The following is an 18,769-nucleotide window of genomic DNA, read 5'->3' as shown; positions in this document are numbered from 1 at the left end:
ATTACTAAAAAAGAAAAAAGAAACATACATATAGGTAATTCTACGGTGCACTCTCTATAAATAGATGTACCGATACACTCTTTTTGTATTTTTTATATTCAAAATTCTATTATGTTTGGAAGTTGGATTTTGGTGGAGAAAAGAAAATATAAAAGAAAAAGTATAAAAAATGATAAACTCTTCACTTATATCCAACTCCGAAGCCATCATACCATCAAGTAGTGTTCTCAATCAAAGCAGTGAACAAGCTAAGCAACCGTTAGCCTCACCACAATCTGACCAAGTTGCGTTCTCGTGCACCCTCTTCTAACACACCCAAAATGGAATGAACTCGAAGTCTCTACCTATGTCACTTCCGAAAAACTTTTCTAACTCATCCCAAACTTAAGGTCTCTCTCAATTGTCCAAACTTTTCTAGGTCAATTTTTGCGAATCGCGATGAGGGTGTTTGCCTTCCAAGTAATGGATACTTCTATTTTTCTTCTTCCTTGGTTTTCTTCCATAGAACATAACCAACTAAAAAGAGTACCCTAAAGTTAGTACTTTCCATAGCCAATTAGTCATTTTCATTTGGGTGTTTAGAACTAAAGGAATTGATTTATTCACAACATGGGACATTAGAGGCCATATTTTAGTTGTTGAGATCAATAAATACCCATGTAATCTAACAAAAATTAATAATTATAATAAAATGAAAAAAAATATAATTGATATTGTACATATATTTAACTTCAAATTAAAACTTCAAAACTTTTGATAAGACTTATTTTGGAGCTGAGAAAGCTTCTGAATTAACATTGTATTAATTAAATAGAGGTGTTTCTTATAAGATACCAATTAATATATATAGGCATATTATTTCAAAGGAATTATTATGTTAATAATAATAAACATAGCTACTTGTACAAATTTTTAACATAAATGACATCATGTAATATCTTCAAAGATTAGCTTTATTGAAATAAAAGCATTAGCATCACCAAAAGTCTAAACATGTTCTTTATTTTACTTCAAAAGGGTAATAAAAAAGCCTCACATTTTTTTATTACTTCTTAAGGCGATAACTAGGAATAGCCACAAGATGTGTTGACCTAGGAATAGTCAAACCAAACTCTTCATTCATATCCAACTCTGAACTCACCATACCATTAGGTAGTTCCCAATCAAAGCAATGAACAATTTGAGCCACCATCAACCTCACCACAATCATACCGAGCTGCATTCCCGGGCAACTTCTTCTTCCCGATCCAAATGGAATGAACTCGAAGTCTCTACCTATGTAATCTATGTTATTTCCCGAAAACCTTTCTGGGAAAAACTTTTCTGGCTCATCCCAATACTCGGGATCTCTCCCAATTGTCCAAGCGTTTATGAACACACGCGAGTTTTTAGGTATGTGGAAACCATTGACCGTGCATTCTTCGATGGCTGCATGGGGAAGTAACAATGGTGCTACTGGATGAAGCCTTAGGGTTTCCTTTATTACCATGTTTAAATAAGGCAATTTGTCTAAATCCGATTCTTCCACCATTCTTTCCATGCCTACCGTCGTTTCGAGCTCTTTTTGTAGTTTTTTCATTGTTGTTGGGTGTTTGATGAGTTGTGATATTGCCCATTCTACTACTGTTGATGCTGTATCCATTGAGGTTATAAGCATGTCCTACATAAACATAGTATTTGGTTTTAAAAATTTTGTCGAGTTTCAAATTATATTCTAATGAAATGTTATAACTAAATAGAAGTACACAAAAAAAAAGTCAAAACACCAAAAAGTATCAAATATGACAATAACAACAATAAATAATCATTAATATTATATCATAATAAAATTATTTTTGAATAATTATAATATTTATACATGTGTTACAATTTAGAATAAATTATTAATTCTACATAAATAAATTTATACACTATATATTATTAGCATGAGTTTGAATACTATTTTTCTACTTTATAGAAAATATACACATTGTGACTTTTGTTATTTATTGTGTATGAACATATAATATATATATATAAATATGTATATATATATATATTTAGGGACTAAGAAACTATAAGAATTATTATATAGGCACTCAAGAAAGACTTGAACCTCATACATGATTATTTGAAACAATTCCTAAAGGAAACAATTTTAAATACACCATTGTAAGAAATGTTGAAAAATATTGTCATTTTTGTATATATATTCCTTGATGTTAAATTACTTTAAAAATCACTTATGTTGCATATTTTTAGGAACATGTCAAGAACATTTTGAATTGAGAAAACATACCAGAATTATAGCTTTGATGTTAAGCCTTTCGATTCGATATTCAGATTGTTCAGAACCCATAAAGCTCAACATAACATCAACAAAATCTTTGGTTTCATGTTGATCTTTATCCTTGGATTGAATATGTTCATCAATGATCACATCAAAAAAGTCATCAAACACTTTGTTAACAGCTTTCATTCTTTTTGTCAAGCCTTGCAAATCAAGTGGAGCAAGAAAAGGAATGTAATCTCCCAAATTAGGAGCTGCAGCCAAGTGCATAAACTCTTTGATAATTTCCTTGAAACCCTTAGGATCAAACTCTTCGTCGGAGTACTTCTTCCCGAACACCATTCGACAACTCATATCGGTATTACATGTTGTAATCTTGGCGCTCAAATCGATTGCAACCCCGCCATCATGAGAAGTAGCATTGTTTTTTATGAACTCGATAAAATGACCAATCTCTTCTCTTCTCATAGCTCTAAAAGTGCTTATCTTGAGACTACTTAGTAGCTCAAGAGTGCACATTTTTCTCATGTCGCGCCAATAAGAACCGTACAAGCCAAAGGATAAGTTCCTCTGGCCCCACGACAAGTATTGGGCGGCCTGGTGAACCGGTCTAGTGGCGAAAGAAAGATCATGAGTCTTGAGAAAAAGCTCGGCAGCCTTAGGGGAAGACACAACAATAGTTGGAATTAGGCCGAGTCGCATATGCATAATCGGGCCATATTTTTTGGACAACCTTTCCAAATCTCGGTGAGGTTTTTCGCCTAATAGGTTTAAACTCCCTATTAGAGGATACCCTTTCGGGCCAGGAGGAAGATTCTTCTTCTTCTCATTGGTTTTATTTCTTAGAACATAACCAACTAGAAAGAGTACTAAAGTTAGTACTATCCATAGCCAATTAGTCATTTTATGTTAAGTGTTTAGAATCATGGTAATTGATTTATTTAAATGCACAGAAGCTTAGATACTTTTCACAACTTGGGAAATTTGGTCAACTTTAAGTGGAGGTCAATAAACGCTATGTTAACAATTTTATTATACTTTTCTTTGTATTGACAAAGAATAAGAACATTTTTTAATCCAAAAATTTCTTTTCAAACGTAGATATAGTACAAATTACACTACCATACCATTGTAGGGACACACACCAATTTTATCCATATATTTTCACACTTAGAAAATATTTTTTCATAACAATTGATTCTAAATTAATTATTTAATAAATATAATTATTTTATATATGATCAATTTTGATTCACCAACTAATTTCTTTCTCAATTTAATTTTTTAATTGATTGTCAAAATATTTTAACAATTTTGATAACCTTACTTATACAAATATAGTCTTCAAAATAATCAATTATACGCTATAAGAAAATAAATATACAAATATAACTAATTATTTAAGTTTGATGTTTAAGTATAATAAATTATTTAATTTTTTTAAAAAAAATAGGTAAAATACTTTAATTATAATATGCATTGTTATTTAAGAAAAAATATATACAATTTTTTATATTTAAAAATAAATTACACCATACTTATTTTTTTTTTTCAATATATATTATATAATATTAATATTTTTAAACTTAATATTGATAGTTAAATTTTTTTAGTACTGATAATACTCGTTAAAATGTATTCCATAAATAATATACATATAAAGTTGAGATATAATTTATTTATAAGTTCTAAAAAATAATAAATATCTCTACGTTAAGGTGAAAATAATATTCCTACCTTAAAAAAATAATGAAAACTAAAGTTTGTATTTTCCATAGCAAATAGGCCATTTTCTTTGGGTATTGATTTGTTCAAATGGAGAGATATTAATTTGGATTAGAGACAAGAGTTTTTAGTCAATAAAAGCTCATGTAAACTTTGAATTGAAACTTGAAAAGTCAACAATAGTGGGTGGTTGCTTTGCTAAAAATAAGAATAGATAGACATTTTTTTTTTTTAATTAAGTAGAGTATATTTTTATTAATTCTATTAACTAATGATGAATTTTTTGACTTATAGCTAAAATATTTTAATCAAATTGTGATTAGAAAAATAGTACTTGAAAAAAGATTAATTAATTAATTTAATTTTCTTCACCATCATTACAAGTAGTATTATTGTGATTAAGTGAAAATTAAAATAGACCTTTTTGATAAAATATTATTTTCATTAAGAGATTTATTAAAATTTTATTTTCAGACACAGTAATTATGTTAACTTTAATTTATTTGGATATAATACTCATAGAAAGAGGTATATTTAATTTTTTTTTTTTTTTGAAAATAAATTTGGTTAATGTATAAAAAAAAATGACGAAATTGCATTGTATACCTATTTTACTTTATTTATTTTAATTTTTACCTTCATTTTCATATTCTTTAAAATATACCTACTTTTATAGATAATTTCTCATTATACCCCTTAGGTTAATATAAAATATGTGCTAGACTTAAGTGGAGAATGATAGTATATTAGGAAATTTACTCAAAAAAAAGTTAGTATATTTTAATGAAATATAATATGAAGGTATTTTTGATTAATAGATACAAAAAAGAAATATTCATCAATTTATCCCTACAAAAATGGTATTCTTCAACTTCTCCCATTTCCTCTCGTAATAAGGCCCATACTTCTAAACTAAAGCCCAGCCCAGCCCAAACTCATTTCTCTCCTCTCTCACCTCTTCACGAACGGCAGAGCCACAGAGACAAAATTCCTCTCTCTCTCTCTCTCTCTCTCTTCTTTCTCTCTCTAACTCTTCTCTCTCGCACGGCGTCGACGGCGAGCCCGAACTCTCTCGGCCGGCGCAAGTAAAGGTAGTTTCTCTTTCTTTCTTAAAGAAAACAACAAGCTCTTCAATATGTTTGGATTATCTGGTCTGTATGGAATAGATTAGATGATTTGATTTTGTGCATAATTCTCCTAAAATAAATAATTAGTATAACTATTTTGTCTCAGATTCTAGACTCCAATCATGTTTAGCTGAATATTATTGTAGATTTAAGGGAAGAAAGAAGAGACAATAGTTTTAGTTTATTTATAAACATTTTTGTATTGTTATTAAGCTCATAAATATTATTGATTTAGTACTCATTTTCTCTGGTAAAAAGATTTGCAGTTTTCAGTTTTTAATTTGTAGATTGACTGTATTGGAGGAATTTTGAGTACCACTCAATCTAAGCAACTTCATAAATTGGTAAATTATTAAAATTTCCAAGTTAACTTGAAAAAGTAAAGCCAAAGCCTAAATGCATAGATATTTGAATCTTTTGGCAACTCTATTTCAGTTATATTGGAATAAAAATTTGGGTCTTACCTTTAGAAGTGATTGCAAGAATCTTTTGGACACTAGAGTTTCAATCATTTGTGATTTGAGTCTCAACTTGTTTATGGGATTTAGGCTCTAACTTATGACTTATTAGTTTGCTTCTGCAACAATCTCCCTTAATCTGTGTTTTTTTCCTTTCTTCCATAGGCTAGAGAATAAATTGTTTGATATGTTTATTATATATATTTGTGTTGTATGGCTCTTTGAGTTTATATCTTTTTTTGTGATTGCATTGTTCTATATAGTCTCTCAAGTTAATAAAAGTTCAGAGTGTGACTAGGACTAGCTCTCTAATAGTAATGCTCAACCATGGTTTTCCTCCGCCATAAGTGAGGCTTATTAATAAATATCGGGGAGACCTCTCGATATGTGGGTCTATACCCTTTTCTAATAGTAATGCTCTGCAGTTTTCAGTTTTTTAATTTTATAGCAGAATTTTAATTATAATCAATATTGGAGGAATTTTTAGTATCACAACTCACTCTAGCTAACTTAATAACTTGGTTTGGTTAATAAACCTAAATGGATAAATAATTGAATCTTTTGTTCACTCTTTTCCCTGTAATAATGTTCACATTGTTCCACCTATTTCAGTTATCATTTGATAGATATTTGCATAAAAATTTAGGTCTTACCATTAGAAGTGATTGCAAGAATCTTTAGCTTCAAACATTTGTGATTTGTCTCAACTTGTTAATGGCATGTAGCTCCAACTTATGACTAATTTACTTAGTTTGCTTCTGCAACAGTCTCCCTTTACTTGTGTTTTGTTTTTTCATAGGCTGGAGAATAAATAGTTTAATATGTTTATTGCAAAATGAGTGATGTTGGATATATGTATTATCTATATCTATAATTTATGGCTCTATGAGTATATCTTTATATATTCTTTCAAGTTAATAAGTGTTCAGATTGTGTACTAGGACTAGCTGCCTAATAGTAATGCTATGTTTACTCTATGAGACTTGGAATTTCGATTGATGTATATATACTAATTTACAAGTATTCTATATATACAAAAATTGAATTAACTTGTCTATCTTATATATAGTTCAGACTGGTGGTGCGTGGTCTTGAAATTTAACAATCTTCAAGAAAAAATGGCTTTGGCAAGCTTGGCTAGAAGAAAGGGTCACCTTCTTTCTAGAACATTTTCCAACCAGACCTCTGAAGTTTTTCGGTGCTCGATTTCTCTTACCTCCTTTGCCAGGGGTTTCGCCTCTTCGGGATCCGATGAGAGTGATGTTGTGGTCATCGGCGGTGGCCCTGGCGGCTATGTGGCCGCAATCAAGGCCGCTCAGCTTGGACTCAAAACCACCTGCATCGAGAAGCGTGGGACTCTCGGAGGTACCTGCCTTAATGTCGGCTGCATACCCTCTAAGGTATTTGTTTTTTCTTAGTTATTTTTCTAATTCGTTATTATTTGATTGGTTTTGCAACTTTTTCTCAGATCTATTTGTGATAGTTTAGTTTTCGAATTAATCTAGTATTAAAGGGAAATTGTGAAGCTTGTGAAAGAGAAAAACAAAATCAAAAATAATTTTGATTGTGCTGTTGGTTGAATTTTTGTGTATGCAACATGGATGGTGATTTCTGATTAGTTGGTATAACTGCATGAATAGTTATTATCATTGCTATTTTTTTGACATGGAACATGTTCACTTGAAAATCTTAATGCTGAATGGAATGAAATGGAGTTGGAAAAAGGGGTAAAACAAAATAAAAAATTTGGGCTTATAGTTCATAAATAGATGTATTTTGTTTTAGTAGTGATTGAAAGAAAATTAATCTTTCCAATTTATTGTTTCTTTTCGTATTTTAGGCACTTCTACATTCCTCCCATATGTACCATGAAGCTAAGCATTCTTTTTCTAATCATGGAGTGAAGTTTGCTTCTGTTGAAGTTGATTTACCAGCTATGATGGGTCAGAAGGATAAAGCTGTTTCTAACCTTACTCGAGGTATCGAAGGCTTATTCAAGAAGAATAAGGTTACCTATGTAAAAGGGTATGGTAAGTTCATCTCCCCTTCGGAAGTTTCTGTAGACACTATTGATGGTGGGAATACCATTGTCAAAGGAAAGAACATTATTGTCGCTACTGGTTCTGATGTAAAATCTTTACCTGGCATTACAATTGACGAGGAGAGAATTGTCTCGTCAACTGGAGCTTTGGCTTTGAAAGAAATCCCCAAGAAACTCGTTGTCATTGGAGCTGGATACATTGGTCTCGAGATGGGTTCTGTATGGGGCCGACTTGGCTCCGAGATAACTGTTGTTGAGTTTGCCTCAGAGATTGTCCCCTCCATGGATGGAGAAATTCGGAAACAATTTCAACGTTCCCTTGAGAAGCAAGGGATGAAATTTAAGCTTAACACAAAGGTTGTTGGGGTTGACACTTCTAGCGGTGGTGTGAAGTTGACACTCGAACCGGCAGCTGGGGGTGAGCAGACGACTCTTGATGCCGATGTTGTTCTTGTATCTGCCGGTAGAACCCCATTCACATCTGGACTCGGTCTGGACAAGATAGGAGTTGAAACCGACAAAGGAGGGAGAATTCTAGTTAACGAGCGATTTGCAACAAACGTAAGTGGTGTTTTCGCTATTGGTGATGTCATTCCCGGGCCAATGTTAGCTCACAAGGCCGAGGAGGATGGAGTTGCTTGTGTAGAGTTTATTGCTGGTAAAGTTGGTCATGTGGACTACGACAAGGTCCCTGGTGTCGTTTACACTCACCCCGAGGTTGCATCAGTGGGAAAAACCGAGGAGCAAGTGAAGGCACTCGGTGTTGAATACCGCGTTGGAAAATTCCCTTTCCTAGCTAACAGCAGGGCCAAAGCAATTGATGATGCTGAAGGACTCGTCAAGGTTTTGGCCGATAAGGAAACCGATAAGATTTTGGGAGTTCACATAATGGCCCCGAATGCTGGAGAACTCATTCACGAAGCAGCAATAGCATTGGCGTATGATGCATCTAGCGAAGACATTGCTCGGGTTTGTCATGCTCATCCAACGATGAGTGAGGCATTGAAGGAGGCTGCCATGGCTACCTATGACAAACCCATTCACATGTAGATCTTTATAGAGAAATCAGTTGCTTCTTTATTCTTGCGATTTTTCGGAAATGAGTTGCCAAGACTTTCCACAACCAAACCAAGTTTTTTTTCTCCTTCCACATCAATTTGGGGTCAAGAAAGATGAATAAATAACTCTTCTATACTGTTTTTCTTCTGAGGGTTAATAACAACATAGAGAGAAGAGTATATTTACTTATTATTCGTTAATAATTTATACATTGAAATCTTCATCATACAAAAAGGAACTTATGGAGAGTTTTAGAGGGATGAGATTAAGATATATTAATATGGGTTCTATGCTAAATTTTTCTATTTAATTAGAAAATATTATATCTCATTTTTATAATTTATGACATAAAAAAATGTTAGTCGGAGTTATATGTTTTTTTATATTTACATAATTGTGATATAGTATAAAAAGAGTTAGTTTTTGAATTAGATCAAAATATAATGTTTTAATATTTTTATAACTGATATTTGTAGTTAATTTATCTTAATTACTAAACAAGTGTTACATATTAATATATATTTTTTATATTGAATACTTCTTTTAAGTACTCAAGCATTTGATAATACACAACAAAATTAAACCCATCATTAAATTGATCTAACATAGAGGGACTTATGATATTACAAACTTTTCTTTTAGTAGTAACTTCAATTGTCTATGTGTGAAAAAGTAGAAATTTTTTAATACCACCAAGAGTTTACTTAAGAAATAAAAGCTAACATGTTGATATTTTTTTACTTCTTAAGGCGATTAGTAGGAATAGCCATAAGATGTTTAGCCCTAGGAGTAGTTAAACCAAACTCTTCACTCATATCTAGCTCACAAGCCAACATGCCACTAGGGAGTTCCCAATCAAAGCAATGAACAAGTTGAGCCAACATAAGCCTAACCACAGTCAAACCGAGTTGCAATCCCGGACAACCTCTTCTTCCAGATCCAAATGGAATGAGCTCAAAGTCTCTACCCTTTAAATCTATGTTGCTTCCCAGAAACCTTTCTGGGAAAAACTTTTCTGGCTCATCCCAATACTCGGGATCTCTCCCAATTGTCCAAATGTTTATCATCACACGCGAGTTTCGCGGTATGTGATAGCCATTGACCGTGCAGTCTTCATTGGCTGCATGGGGAGCTAACAATGGGGCTACTGGATGAAGCCTCATTGTTTCCTTTATCACCATGTCTAAGTAGGGTAAGTTTTCTAAGTCCGATTCTTCCACCATTCTTTCCATGCCCACCGTGGTTTCGAGCTCTTCTTGGAGTTTTTTCATTGTTGTTGGATTCTTGATGAGTTCAGACATTGCCCATTCTATGGCTGTTGAAGATGTATCCATTGCACCTACAAGCATGTCCTATACACATATCACCAAATTGAAGTTAAATTAGACCAATTTTCATCTTTTTAATTACATGAAAAATAAAATAATATATATTTTGTACTGATTTATTTATTTATTTACAAATTGTTTATGTATTTACACATTGAAAATAAGTTTACTTTGAAATTTTATATACGTTCAAGATATATATTTGATATAAGATACAATGACCACATTGTAAATTGTGTGTTTTACAAAAATTATTGATTGAATTTCTATTTTGTTAAATGAAAAAAGTAGAACTTGTATTTTCCAAAATAGTAAAAATAAGATCTTGGACTCAATTTTTCAACAGTTTCTTTTTTTAATATATAACTAACTTGAACAATTTCTGGCACGAACAGATCAGAAATTGTAATTAGTTTTTTCATAACACATATAGATTATGTTATTATTAAGATTTATTTTGACAAAAAAATTAGTTTAGAGTCTTATTTATACTGTTTTGGAAAATTTAATTTTTTTTTTGGTTATTTAACAAAATAATGATCCAAAAAATAACTTTTGCAAAACACATAGTTTAAAATAGTATTTAGTCTTTTTGAACAAAAATTTCAAGAGATCGAAATATGATTGATTAAAAACACTGAATCCCAATTTAAATAAATATAATTAGTTAAATAATTGCGATAATTAATTTTTTGTAAGCATATTTTGAGTAGATGTACCACTATAATTTTTCAAATCACTTAAAAAGTTTAAATCATTTAACTACAAATGCATAATATTTTCAAAAATATAACAAGAAAATTGAATGTGAAAAGTACATACCAAAATTATAGCTTTAATATTCTCTCGATCAATGCAATATTCAGATTGTTCTGACTCCATAAATCTCAACATAACATCAACAAAATCCTTAGCTTCATAACCATGATCTTTATCTTTGGCTTGAATGTGCTCATCAATGATTTTATCAAAGAATTCATCAAACACTTTCCTAACAACCTTCATACGTTTTGTCAAGCCTTGTAAGTCAAATGGAGCAAGAAAAGGAATGTAATCTCCCATGTTAGGAATGGCACTCAAGTGCATACCCTCTTGGATAATCGCCTTGAAACCCTTTTCATTGAATTCATCATCGGAGTACTTCTTCCCCAACACCATCCGACAACTCATGTCCGTGTTGGTTGTTGTTATCTTGGCGCTCAAATCAATCGCCTCGCGATTTGAGGCATTAATTTTTGTGGACTCAATAAGAAGGCTAAGCTCTTCTCTTCTCATGTCTTTAAAAGAGTTGATTTTTAGACTACTTAGTAGCTCGAGAGTACACATTTTTCTTATGTCGCGCCAATAAGAGCCATAAGGAGCAAAAAGTAAGCTCTCTTGCTCCCATGAGATGTGCTTGGCCGACTCATGAGATGGCCTAGTGGCAAAAATAAGATCATGGGTTTTGAGAAATAGCTCGGCGGCCTTAGGAGAGGACACAACAATAGTGGGAATTAGACCGAGTTGAATATGCATGATTGGACCATATTTTTGGGACAATTTTTGCAAATCGCGATGAGGGTGTTCGCCTAATAGGTTTAAGCTTCCAAATAGGGGATACCCTTTTGGACCGGGAGGAAGATTCTTCTTCTTCCCTTTGGTTTTCTTCCTTAGAACATAACCAAATAGAAAGAGTACTAAAGTTAGTAGTACCTTCCATAGCCAATTAGCCATTATGGTTTTGTGTGTTTAGAAATGAGTATTGAGATATTTATCACAACTTACAGAACATTAGAGGACAAAAGTGTTTAGTTGAGAGATCAATAAATGCCAATATGTTTCCTATGTAAGATTTTTATTATATCTTTTTTGTGAGGACAAGAATACATAAGACATCTTGGGATTCAATGTTAATTTTGTTTTCTTTCTTTTTTGGTATATCTTTTTTGTTCAAGCCGGCACTTTGATGATGACAAGGAATAGATAGGATATGAGTGGAGGAAATCCCTTGATAAATTTTCACATGAACAAATTAAAATTACAAAAAAGTAAAATAATTACATAAAATCACAAACTTTTTTTCAAAAAAAAAATATTTTTACGTTCAAAGTTTTTTTTTATATATATATTTTTACAGTATTCTTTAAAAACACAAAAAAATAATATGAAAGTAACAAGAAAACAACATCAAAATAACATAAAAAATAATAAACAAATAATAAAAAATTAATAATAAAATAACAAAAGTACAATATAAAATTATACTAAAAGTTTGTATTTTACATAAATAAAAGTTAAAAAACCGTAAAAATATTAAAACTCCTAACAGACTATATTTTTTTATAATTTTTTTTTTTTTTTTGTATTTTTATGTTTTTTTAGAAATACATACATACTCAAATACTCAATGCAATTCGTGTTTAGGGCCCACTGAACTTTGGCCCAGCCACCTTAGGGCCCAAAAGTAAAAGCTCGAGTGTTTCTATGTTGTGTTATTTTTATAAAATTTGTGTAGGTAGGTCCATCTATTTATTATTTATTTTTATTTTATTTTGATAAAAGAGAAATTTCATTAAAACCAGAAGAAAAGGACCAACCCTGAAAACCAGATTAAAACCACATTGCAAGGAGTACATACACGGTTAATAGCTATAACCTACAATACTCTAAAACAAGATTGAGTTGTGTATCATAATAATTAATAAATTTCATATTTTTGAATTATCAAACTTTTTTTTTTGTTAATAAAAGTCAACGTAGTGTCATCAACAAAATTGTGCATTAATATAATAAGATTTGAAAATAATAATATAAAATATCTAGATAAAATGAATAAAATCTAATAAGAATAATTATAAGAGTGACACGTGTCATAATGATTTTAATTAGTGATATAGTGTGTGAAACACAACCAATATTTTATCCCACATCGTGGGAGTATCATATATTAGTAAGTGTATAAATACGTGTGAGTTTAAGGAGTTATCGCCGGGTCAAGTAGCGTGGGCCTGTGACCAAGCGGGGCAATAAAATGGTGTGGATGCATGCCATGGCGTGGGCTGAGAGCACTCGACCGAGTTCGATGAACCCAACTCAACAGAGTAGGGTGATTCCATCTAATAACCAATCACTTAAGCCTCTCACACAGAGCACTCAACCGAGTTCGATGAACCCAACTCAACCGAGTAGGGTGATTGCATTCTAATACGAATCACTTAAGCCTCTCTCTCCACGATGCAAACCTCCATTTTTGCTCTTTTTTAATTGCCCAACTCAACCAAGTAGGGTCATAGAAATACAATAAGGAGGCTATCACTTAAGTCTCTCTTATTTTTGCTCTTTTTTAATTGCCCAATGCCCACCCGAGTTTTCGTCCCATGCTACAACAGGAGGTTGTGTTGATGGGGTTGTGGTTGGGGATTGTGCATTGTTTATTCTTAATACCAAACAACAGTTACTATCATCTCCTTCCATTCTAAATTCTCCAAACAATTCTTATTTTATAGAAGACTTCAAGTACAAGTATAAGTTTTAGGGTTATCATGGCCCAAAAGTTCACGTTTTAGACAATCATTCTTTTATAATAACTTTGTTTTTTGGTAAATCATTTTTGAAAAATAGTAAAAGTTGAAAGGAGAGATAAAGAGATGGAAAGGGGAGCGGGGAGCTTCTCTTGGGCGTACTAGTAAGGAGGGATCAATGAGAGAGAACTCTCCCCTTAAGTAATTACACTTTAAATTATAATACTGGTTTGATTTAAAAAAATTAAAATGTAAAAACTGTGAAAATGTAAAAAAAAAATTCCGTAACATTGTAATTCTTTTACATAAAAAAAAAAAAAGATGTCTTGTGTAATATCACTATAATGATTATATGTTTAGAGTACATTGTACAAGCAACAATAGACTAAAAAAAAAAAAAAAATTCACCCAAAGTCAAATTATCCCACATGGGAAAAGTGATTAAATTTATAGTAGTATATATAGGATTTGAGGTTAGTGATGACACAGCTGGGTCTAGTAACGTGGGCTTGTGACCAAGTGGAGCATTAAAATGGTAATTAAGAACATTGCCATTGTTGTGTTGGGGCAATGACTTATAGACCCATAGATGGGAACACTGAGCATATATCCCAAACACTAACTACTTTGGTTCTCTTTCTCACCTACTATTCAACCTTCACATTCCTAGGGTTCCTTTTCCACGTTGCAAACAACCATTTTTTATATTTTTGTCCCGTGTTTCCCGACAATAAAAGTTGGCTAGTAAGTAAGCTCAACCCTGAACTAAGACAAGCTACGTTCGTGCCTAGGTCTTCCCCAAACCCGGAGCTCAAAACAAGTATGGTAATATGGTATATGTAAAAAACAAAAAGATTTGTTTTTTTTTTTTGTTATTTGTATAATTTTGAGTATTAGGCCCATATATATCCATTTTTCTTAGGTCTATTTATTTTTATATTTTTTTGTGTCGTGTTTGAGTTGAGCTTACACTTTTTTGGATCGTGCCAAAAAAAAGTTGGCTAGTAAGCAGGCTCGACCTTGAGCTAAGGTGAGTTACATTCGTGTCTAGTTGGGATAGCAGTATAATTCACGATTATAAGTACCCATAGTTATTCGATTCGAACAAAAAAAAGAATAATCGTTCAAATAGAAAAAATAACTAAATTTGAAATAACCGCACTACACATATACGAGTATAGTGCGAGTACAATATTTGGACCATCTCAATATATACATATTTTGAATTCTTTTAATGATTATATACATTTAATTTATTATATTTATCTATTATCATATCATATTTTTAATTTACTTCTTAAAATTTATCAAATTTATGGTTATTGTAGTTTTTTTTTTAATGTTTTCATGTGTCTACTTAGTATTTTTTAATAATAAATATACAGGTGCGATTGATAATCTAAGACCACATATAAATTTTAATAAATTCTGAATACTTTACAGTGTTGAAAATAGAGTTCAAACAATTACTTACTACGTGTATAAGAAAAAATAGTTAGACGTGCAAAAAAATATATAAACCTTATTTTTGTCATAGTTAATTATTCAAAAATTTCTAAAAATTTACCGGCAACCATAAATAATTAAAATGTAAATGTTAATGAAAAAAAATAAACTTAAAAACTCTCTTAGATGCCAAAAATTAGGGGTGTGCATAAATCAATCCAATCCAATTTAATGACAACCGACCGATCCAATCACAACTGACCGCCAAATATTGGATATCCAATTGTGATCGGATCGGATTGGATGTTATTTTTGAATATCCAATTGGATCGGATCGGATGTTGGATGGAGTGTCTAAAAATCCAATACATCCAACATCCAATTAAACTAATTAGTACTTTCATTTAATTTGAATGAGTAATTAGATTATATAATGTTATACGTAAAATATATATGTATACATAAAAATTAACATTAAAATTTTACTCTTTTTTTCTTGGATTGGATGGATTCAGTCTAATTCAATACATATTGAACCTAAAATATTGGATGAATCCGATCCGATCCATAAATACTAGTCTAAAATATTGAATGAATTAAAATTGAACCAATAAATATATATGAAATACATTCAATGGATAAAATCGATCCAATCCAACATCCAATGGATGTTGGATCGATTGGATGACTGAAATCAATTGGATCGGATCGGATGGTAAAATCTAACATCCAATATATAATTGGATCAGATTTGGATGGGCCTAAAAACATTGGATGTGATCCAATGGACACCGCTACCAAAAATAATAGGTCTACCGAAAACTTAACTAAAAATATATAATGTTTAGTTGCATAGTACAAGTAATAGTGATTTGTAACAATAGAGATAATCTTTCCTTGTTTTGATAAGAAAAGCTCCTTTTTTTTAACCAAGTCAACTACAACTCATTCTCTTTCTCTCAAGTGTAAAGTAAAGATAGAAAAACTCCCACATGGTGATGAAATAGAATGAACATATAGGTGTTTATAATAGGTTGAGGTTAGTGAGTTATTGCCGGGCCTAGTAACGTGGGCTTGTGACCAAGTGGGGCATTAAAATGGTGAGAATGCATATGGCGAGGAAATGGGGAGAGAGGGAGAGAAGGGGTGACATAATATGGTGATGAGGCTGCAGCCATTGTTGTGAGGGGTTGGTCTTTCACTTTATACCATTGGCCAAATGGGAGAGAGTGAGAGGCTCTTCTTAAACAATCACCAGCAACAATGGTTCTGCTTTGTCGGCTATTTCACCCCCTCCATTCCCTGAGCTCTCTTCCACGTTGCAAACAACCATTTTTGTCGATTTTTTGTTACTATTTACTCCTTCCATTCCCTGAGCTCTCTTCCGCCTTGCAAACAACCATTTTTGTCAGTTTTTTGGTTGTGTTGTGTCGCGTTTGATTACTTAAGTCTATATCTTTTTGTGTCGTGTTTGATTACTTAAACCTACATCTTTTTGTGTCGTGTTTGAATTAAGCTTATTAGGAAAGAGTTAACTATGATTATGTGGGGCATTTGGTCTATGATTATGTGGCCTTTGGCGAAGTGAGTCCTAAGCGCAGGCCTGACTCATCTTAGCCCAAAATCGCCCTGTCCCACACGACCCTATACTTTTTCGTACCGGACCAAAATGCTTGCTTCATATGCTTCTATTTTGATTGTTGTTTATTTTGGCTTTTATGGTTTGACATTGTAATAAAAGGCTCAAAAACATGGTACCACCTTGTAGCTAGCTAAATGTCTTTATATATTTTCTAATTTGGCTCTTTGCTTTGTGTGGGTTTTCTCTCTATGTATCAACACCTTTTTGTTAGAAGGTTGGTGTTGTTTATATTTTAGATTAAGAATAGAAGCTTGGTCCTGCTCCTACTACTCTCATAGTCTCATATAGGTTGCACATACAACCATTATTTTGTATTTGAACAAAATTTAGATTAACTTGGAAGCTTTTGTTGTTGGAGATCTTTCTGTTTTTTGTATTGTCAAAAGGTTAGATAGCTTTTTAGATTAATTAGGAAGATTTTGTTAAGAATTTTCTTCACTAGTATTACCAAGTAATAAAACAATAGAGAAAGTCTTATTTTTTTTTATACAAGTCAAACAACCCATTATTTTTTTTTTTTTTTGAGAAATAGCTCGGCGGCCTTAGGAGAGGACACAACAATAGTGGGAATTAGACCGAGTTGAATATGCATGATTGGACCATATTTTTGGGACAATTTTTGCAAATCGCGATGAGGGTGTTCGCCTAATAGGTTTAAGCTTCCGAATAGGGGATACCCTTTTGGACCGGGAGGAAGATTCTTCTTCTTCCCTTTGGTTTTCTTCCTTAGAATATAACCAAATAGAAAGAGTACTAAAGTTAGTAGTACCTTCCATAGCCAATTAGCCATTATGGTTTTGTGTGTTTAGAAATGAGTATTGAGATATTTATCACAACTTACAGAACATTAGAGGACAAAAGTGTTTAGTTGAGAGATCAATAAATGCCAATATGTTTCCTATGTAAGATTTTTATTATATCTTTTTTGTAAGGACAAGAATACATAAGACATCTTGGGATTCAATGTTAATTTTGTTTTCTTTCTTTTTTGGTATATCTTTTTTGTTCAAGCCGGCACTTTGATGATGACAAGGAATAGATAGGATATGAGTGGAGGAAATCCCTTGATAAATTTTCACATGAGCAAATTATAATTACAAAAAAGTAAAATAATTACATAAAATCACAAACTTTTTTTCAAAAAAATTATTTTTACGTTCAAAGTTTTTTTTTGGTTTTTTATATATTTTTTACAGTATTCTTTAAAAACACAAAAAAATAACATGAAAGTAACAAGAAAATAACATCAAAATAACATAAAAAATAATAAACAAATAATAAAAAATCAATAATAAAATAACAAAAGTACAATATAAAATTATACTAAAAGTTTGTATTTTACATAAATAAAATCTAAAAAGGGAAATTTACATGGTATACTAACTTTTGCCATTTTTTTACAAAAATACTGTCAGGCGGTATTTTTTATTTTTTTACTGTGTTTTTCTATAAGTTTCATACTGCAGTATACTGTGTTAAGTTTTCACTGGTGTTCTACTGGTGTTTTATTGGTGCTCTACTGTTGTTTTGAGTTGTTCTGCTTTGTGTTTTACTGGTGTTTTATAAAAACACAGTATTTTTGAAAAAAATTCCGTGTGATAGTATTTTTGTAAAAGTTAACCGAAATTCCAGCATTTTTGTAAGTTTCCCTCTAAAAAAACCGTAAAAATATTAAAACTTCTAACAGACTATATTTTCTTCTTTTTTTTTTTTTTTTTTTTTTTGTATTTTTATGTTTTTTTAGAAATACATACATACTCAAATACTCAATGCAATTCGTGTTTAGGGCCCACTGAACTTTGGCCCAGCCACCTTAGGGCCCAAAAGTAAAAGCTCGAGTGTTTCTATGTTGTGTTATCTTTGTAAAATTTGTGTAGGTAGGTCCATTTATTTATTATTTATTTTTATTTTATTTTGATAAAAGAGAAATTTCATTAAAACCAGAAGAAAAGGACCAACCCTGAAAACCAGATTAAAACCACATTGCAAGGAGTACACGGTTAATAGCTATAACCTACAAAATACTCTAAAACAAGATTGAGTTGTGTATCATAATAATTAATAAATTTCATATTTTTGAATTATCAAACTTTTTTTTTTTTTTTGTTAATAAAAGTCAACGTAGTGTCATCAACAAAATCGTGCATTAATATAATAAGATTTGAAAATAATAA

At 31.5% G+C, this 18,769-nt stretch overlaps 3 protein-coding genes across 4 annotated transcripts; 1 reads left to right on the top strand and 2 right to left on the bottom strand.

Annotated features, from left to right (window-relative positions):
• Positions 1–927: 927 nt before the first annotated feature.
• Positions 928–3,264, bottom strand: LOC115721992 (cytochrome P450 71AU50). The gene is made up of 2 exons (XM_030651104.2): positions 2,279–3,264; positions 928–1,660 (listed from the first exon to the last, which is right to left on the bottom strand). Exons 1-2 carry the CDS (start codon positions 3,170–3,172, stop codon positions 1,046–1,048), a joined length of 1,509 nt encoding a protein of 502 aa, XP_030506964.2. The 5' UTR covers positions 3,173–3,264; the 3' UTR covers positions 928–1,045.
• Positions 3,265–4,909: 1,645 nt separating this feature from the next.
• LOC115722513 (dihydrolipoyl dehydrogenase, mitochondrial) lies at positions 4,910–9,050 on the top strand. Of its 2 annotated transcripts, none has more exons than XM_030651738.2 (3): positions 4,910–5,085; positions 6,654–6,979; positions 7,420–9,050. In XM_030651738.2, exons 2-3 carry the CDS (start codon positions 6,698–6,700, stop codon positions 8,668–8,670), a joined length of 1,533 nt encoding a protein of 510 aa, XP_030507598.2. In that variant the 5' UTR covers positions 4,910–5,085; positions 6,654–6,697; the 3' UTR covers positions 8,671–9,050. The 2 variants fall into 2 exon arrangements, with proteins under 2 accessions (XP_030507598.2, XP_030507597.2); XM_030651737.2 differs by having other exon boundaries at positions 4,911–5,085; positions 6,649–6,979.
• Positions 9,051–9,310: 260 nt separating this feature from the next.
• Positions 9,311–11,848, bottom strand: LOC115721965 (cytochrome P450 71AU50). The gene is made up of 2 exons (XM_030651087.2): positions 10,830–11,848; positions 9,311–10,031 (listed from the first exon to the last, which is right to left on the bottom strand). The coding sequence occupies exons 1-2, from the start codon at positions 11,718–11,720 to the stop codon at positions 9,417–9,419; spliced, it is 1,506 nt and encodes a 501-aa protein (XP_030506947.2). The 5' UTR covers positions 11,721–11,848; the 3' UTR covers positions 9,311–9,416.
• Between the last annotated feature and the right edge of the window lie 6,921 nt (positions 11,849–18,769).

This window comes from Cannabis sativa, chromosome 9 (assembly GCF_029168945.1).
Source record: "Cannabis sativa cultivar Pink pepper isolate KNU-18-1 chromosome 9, ASM2916894v1, whole genome shotgun sequence".
Lineage (NCBI taxonomy): Eukaryota > Viridiplantae > Streptophyta > Magnoliopsida > Rosales > Cannabaceae > Cannabis > Cannabis sativa.
This window is presented reverse-complemented; position numbering and strand designations above follow the sequence as displayed.

Bases quoted from the DNA above. Each gene is read 5' to 3' on its own strand.
- LOC115721992 (XM_030651104.2), bottom strand. From the start codon at position 3,172: ATGACTAATTGGCTATGGATAGTACTAACTTTAGTACTCTTTCTAGTT. The intron at 1,661-2,278 runs GTATGTTTTCTC...ATGTTTATGTAG, and splicing joins ACATCAAAGCTATAATTCTG to GACATGCTTATAACCTCAAT.
- LOC115722513 (XM_030651738.2), top strand. From the start codon at position 6,698: ATGGCTTTGGCAAGCTTGGCTAGAAGAAAGGGTCACCTTCTTTCTAGA. The intron at 6,980-7,419 runs GTATTTGTTTTT...TTCGTATTTTAG, and splicing joins TCGGCTGCATACCCTCTAAG to GCACTTCTACATTCCTCCCA.
- LOC115721965 (XM_030651087.2), bottom strand. From the start codon at position 11,720: ATGGCTAATTGGCTATGGAAGGTACTACTAACTTTAGTACTCTTTCTA. The intron at 10,032-10,829 runs GTATGTACTTTT...ATATGTGTATAG, and splicing joins ATATTAAAGCTATAATTTTG to GACATGCTTGTAGGTGCAAT.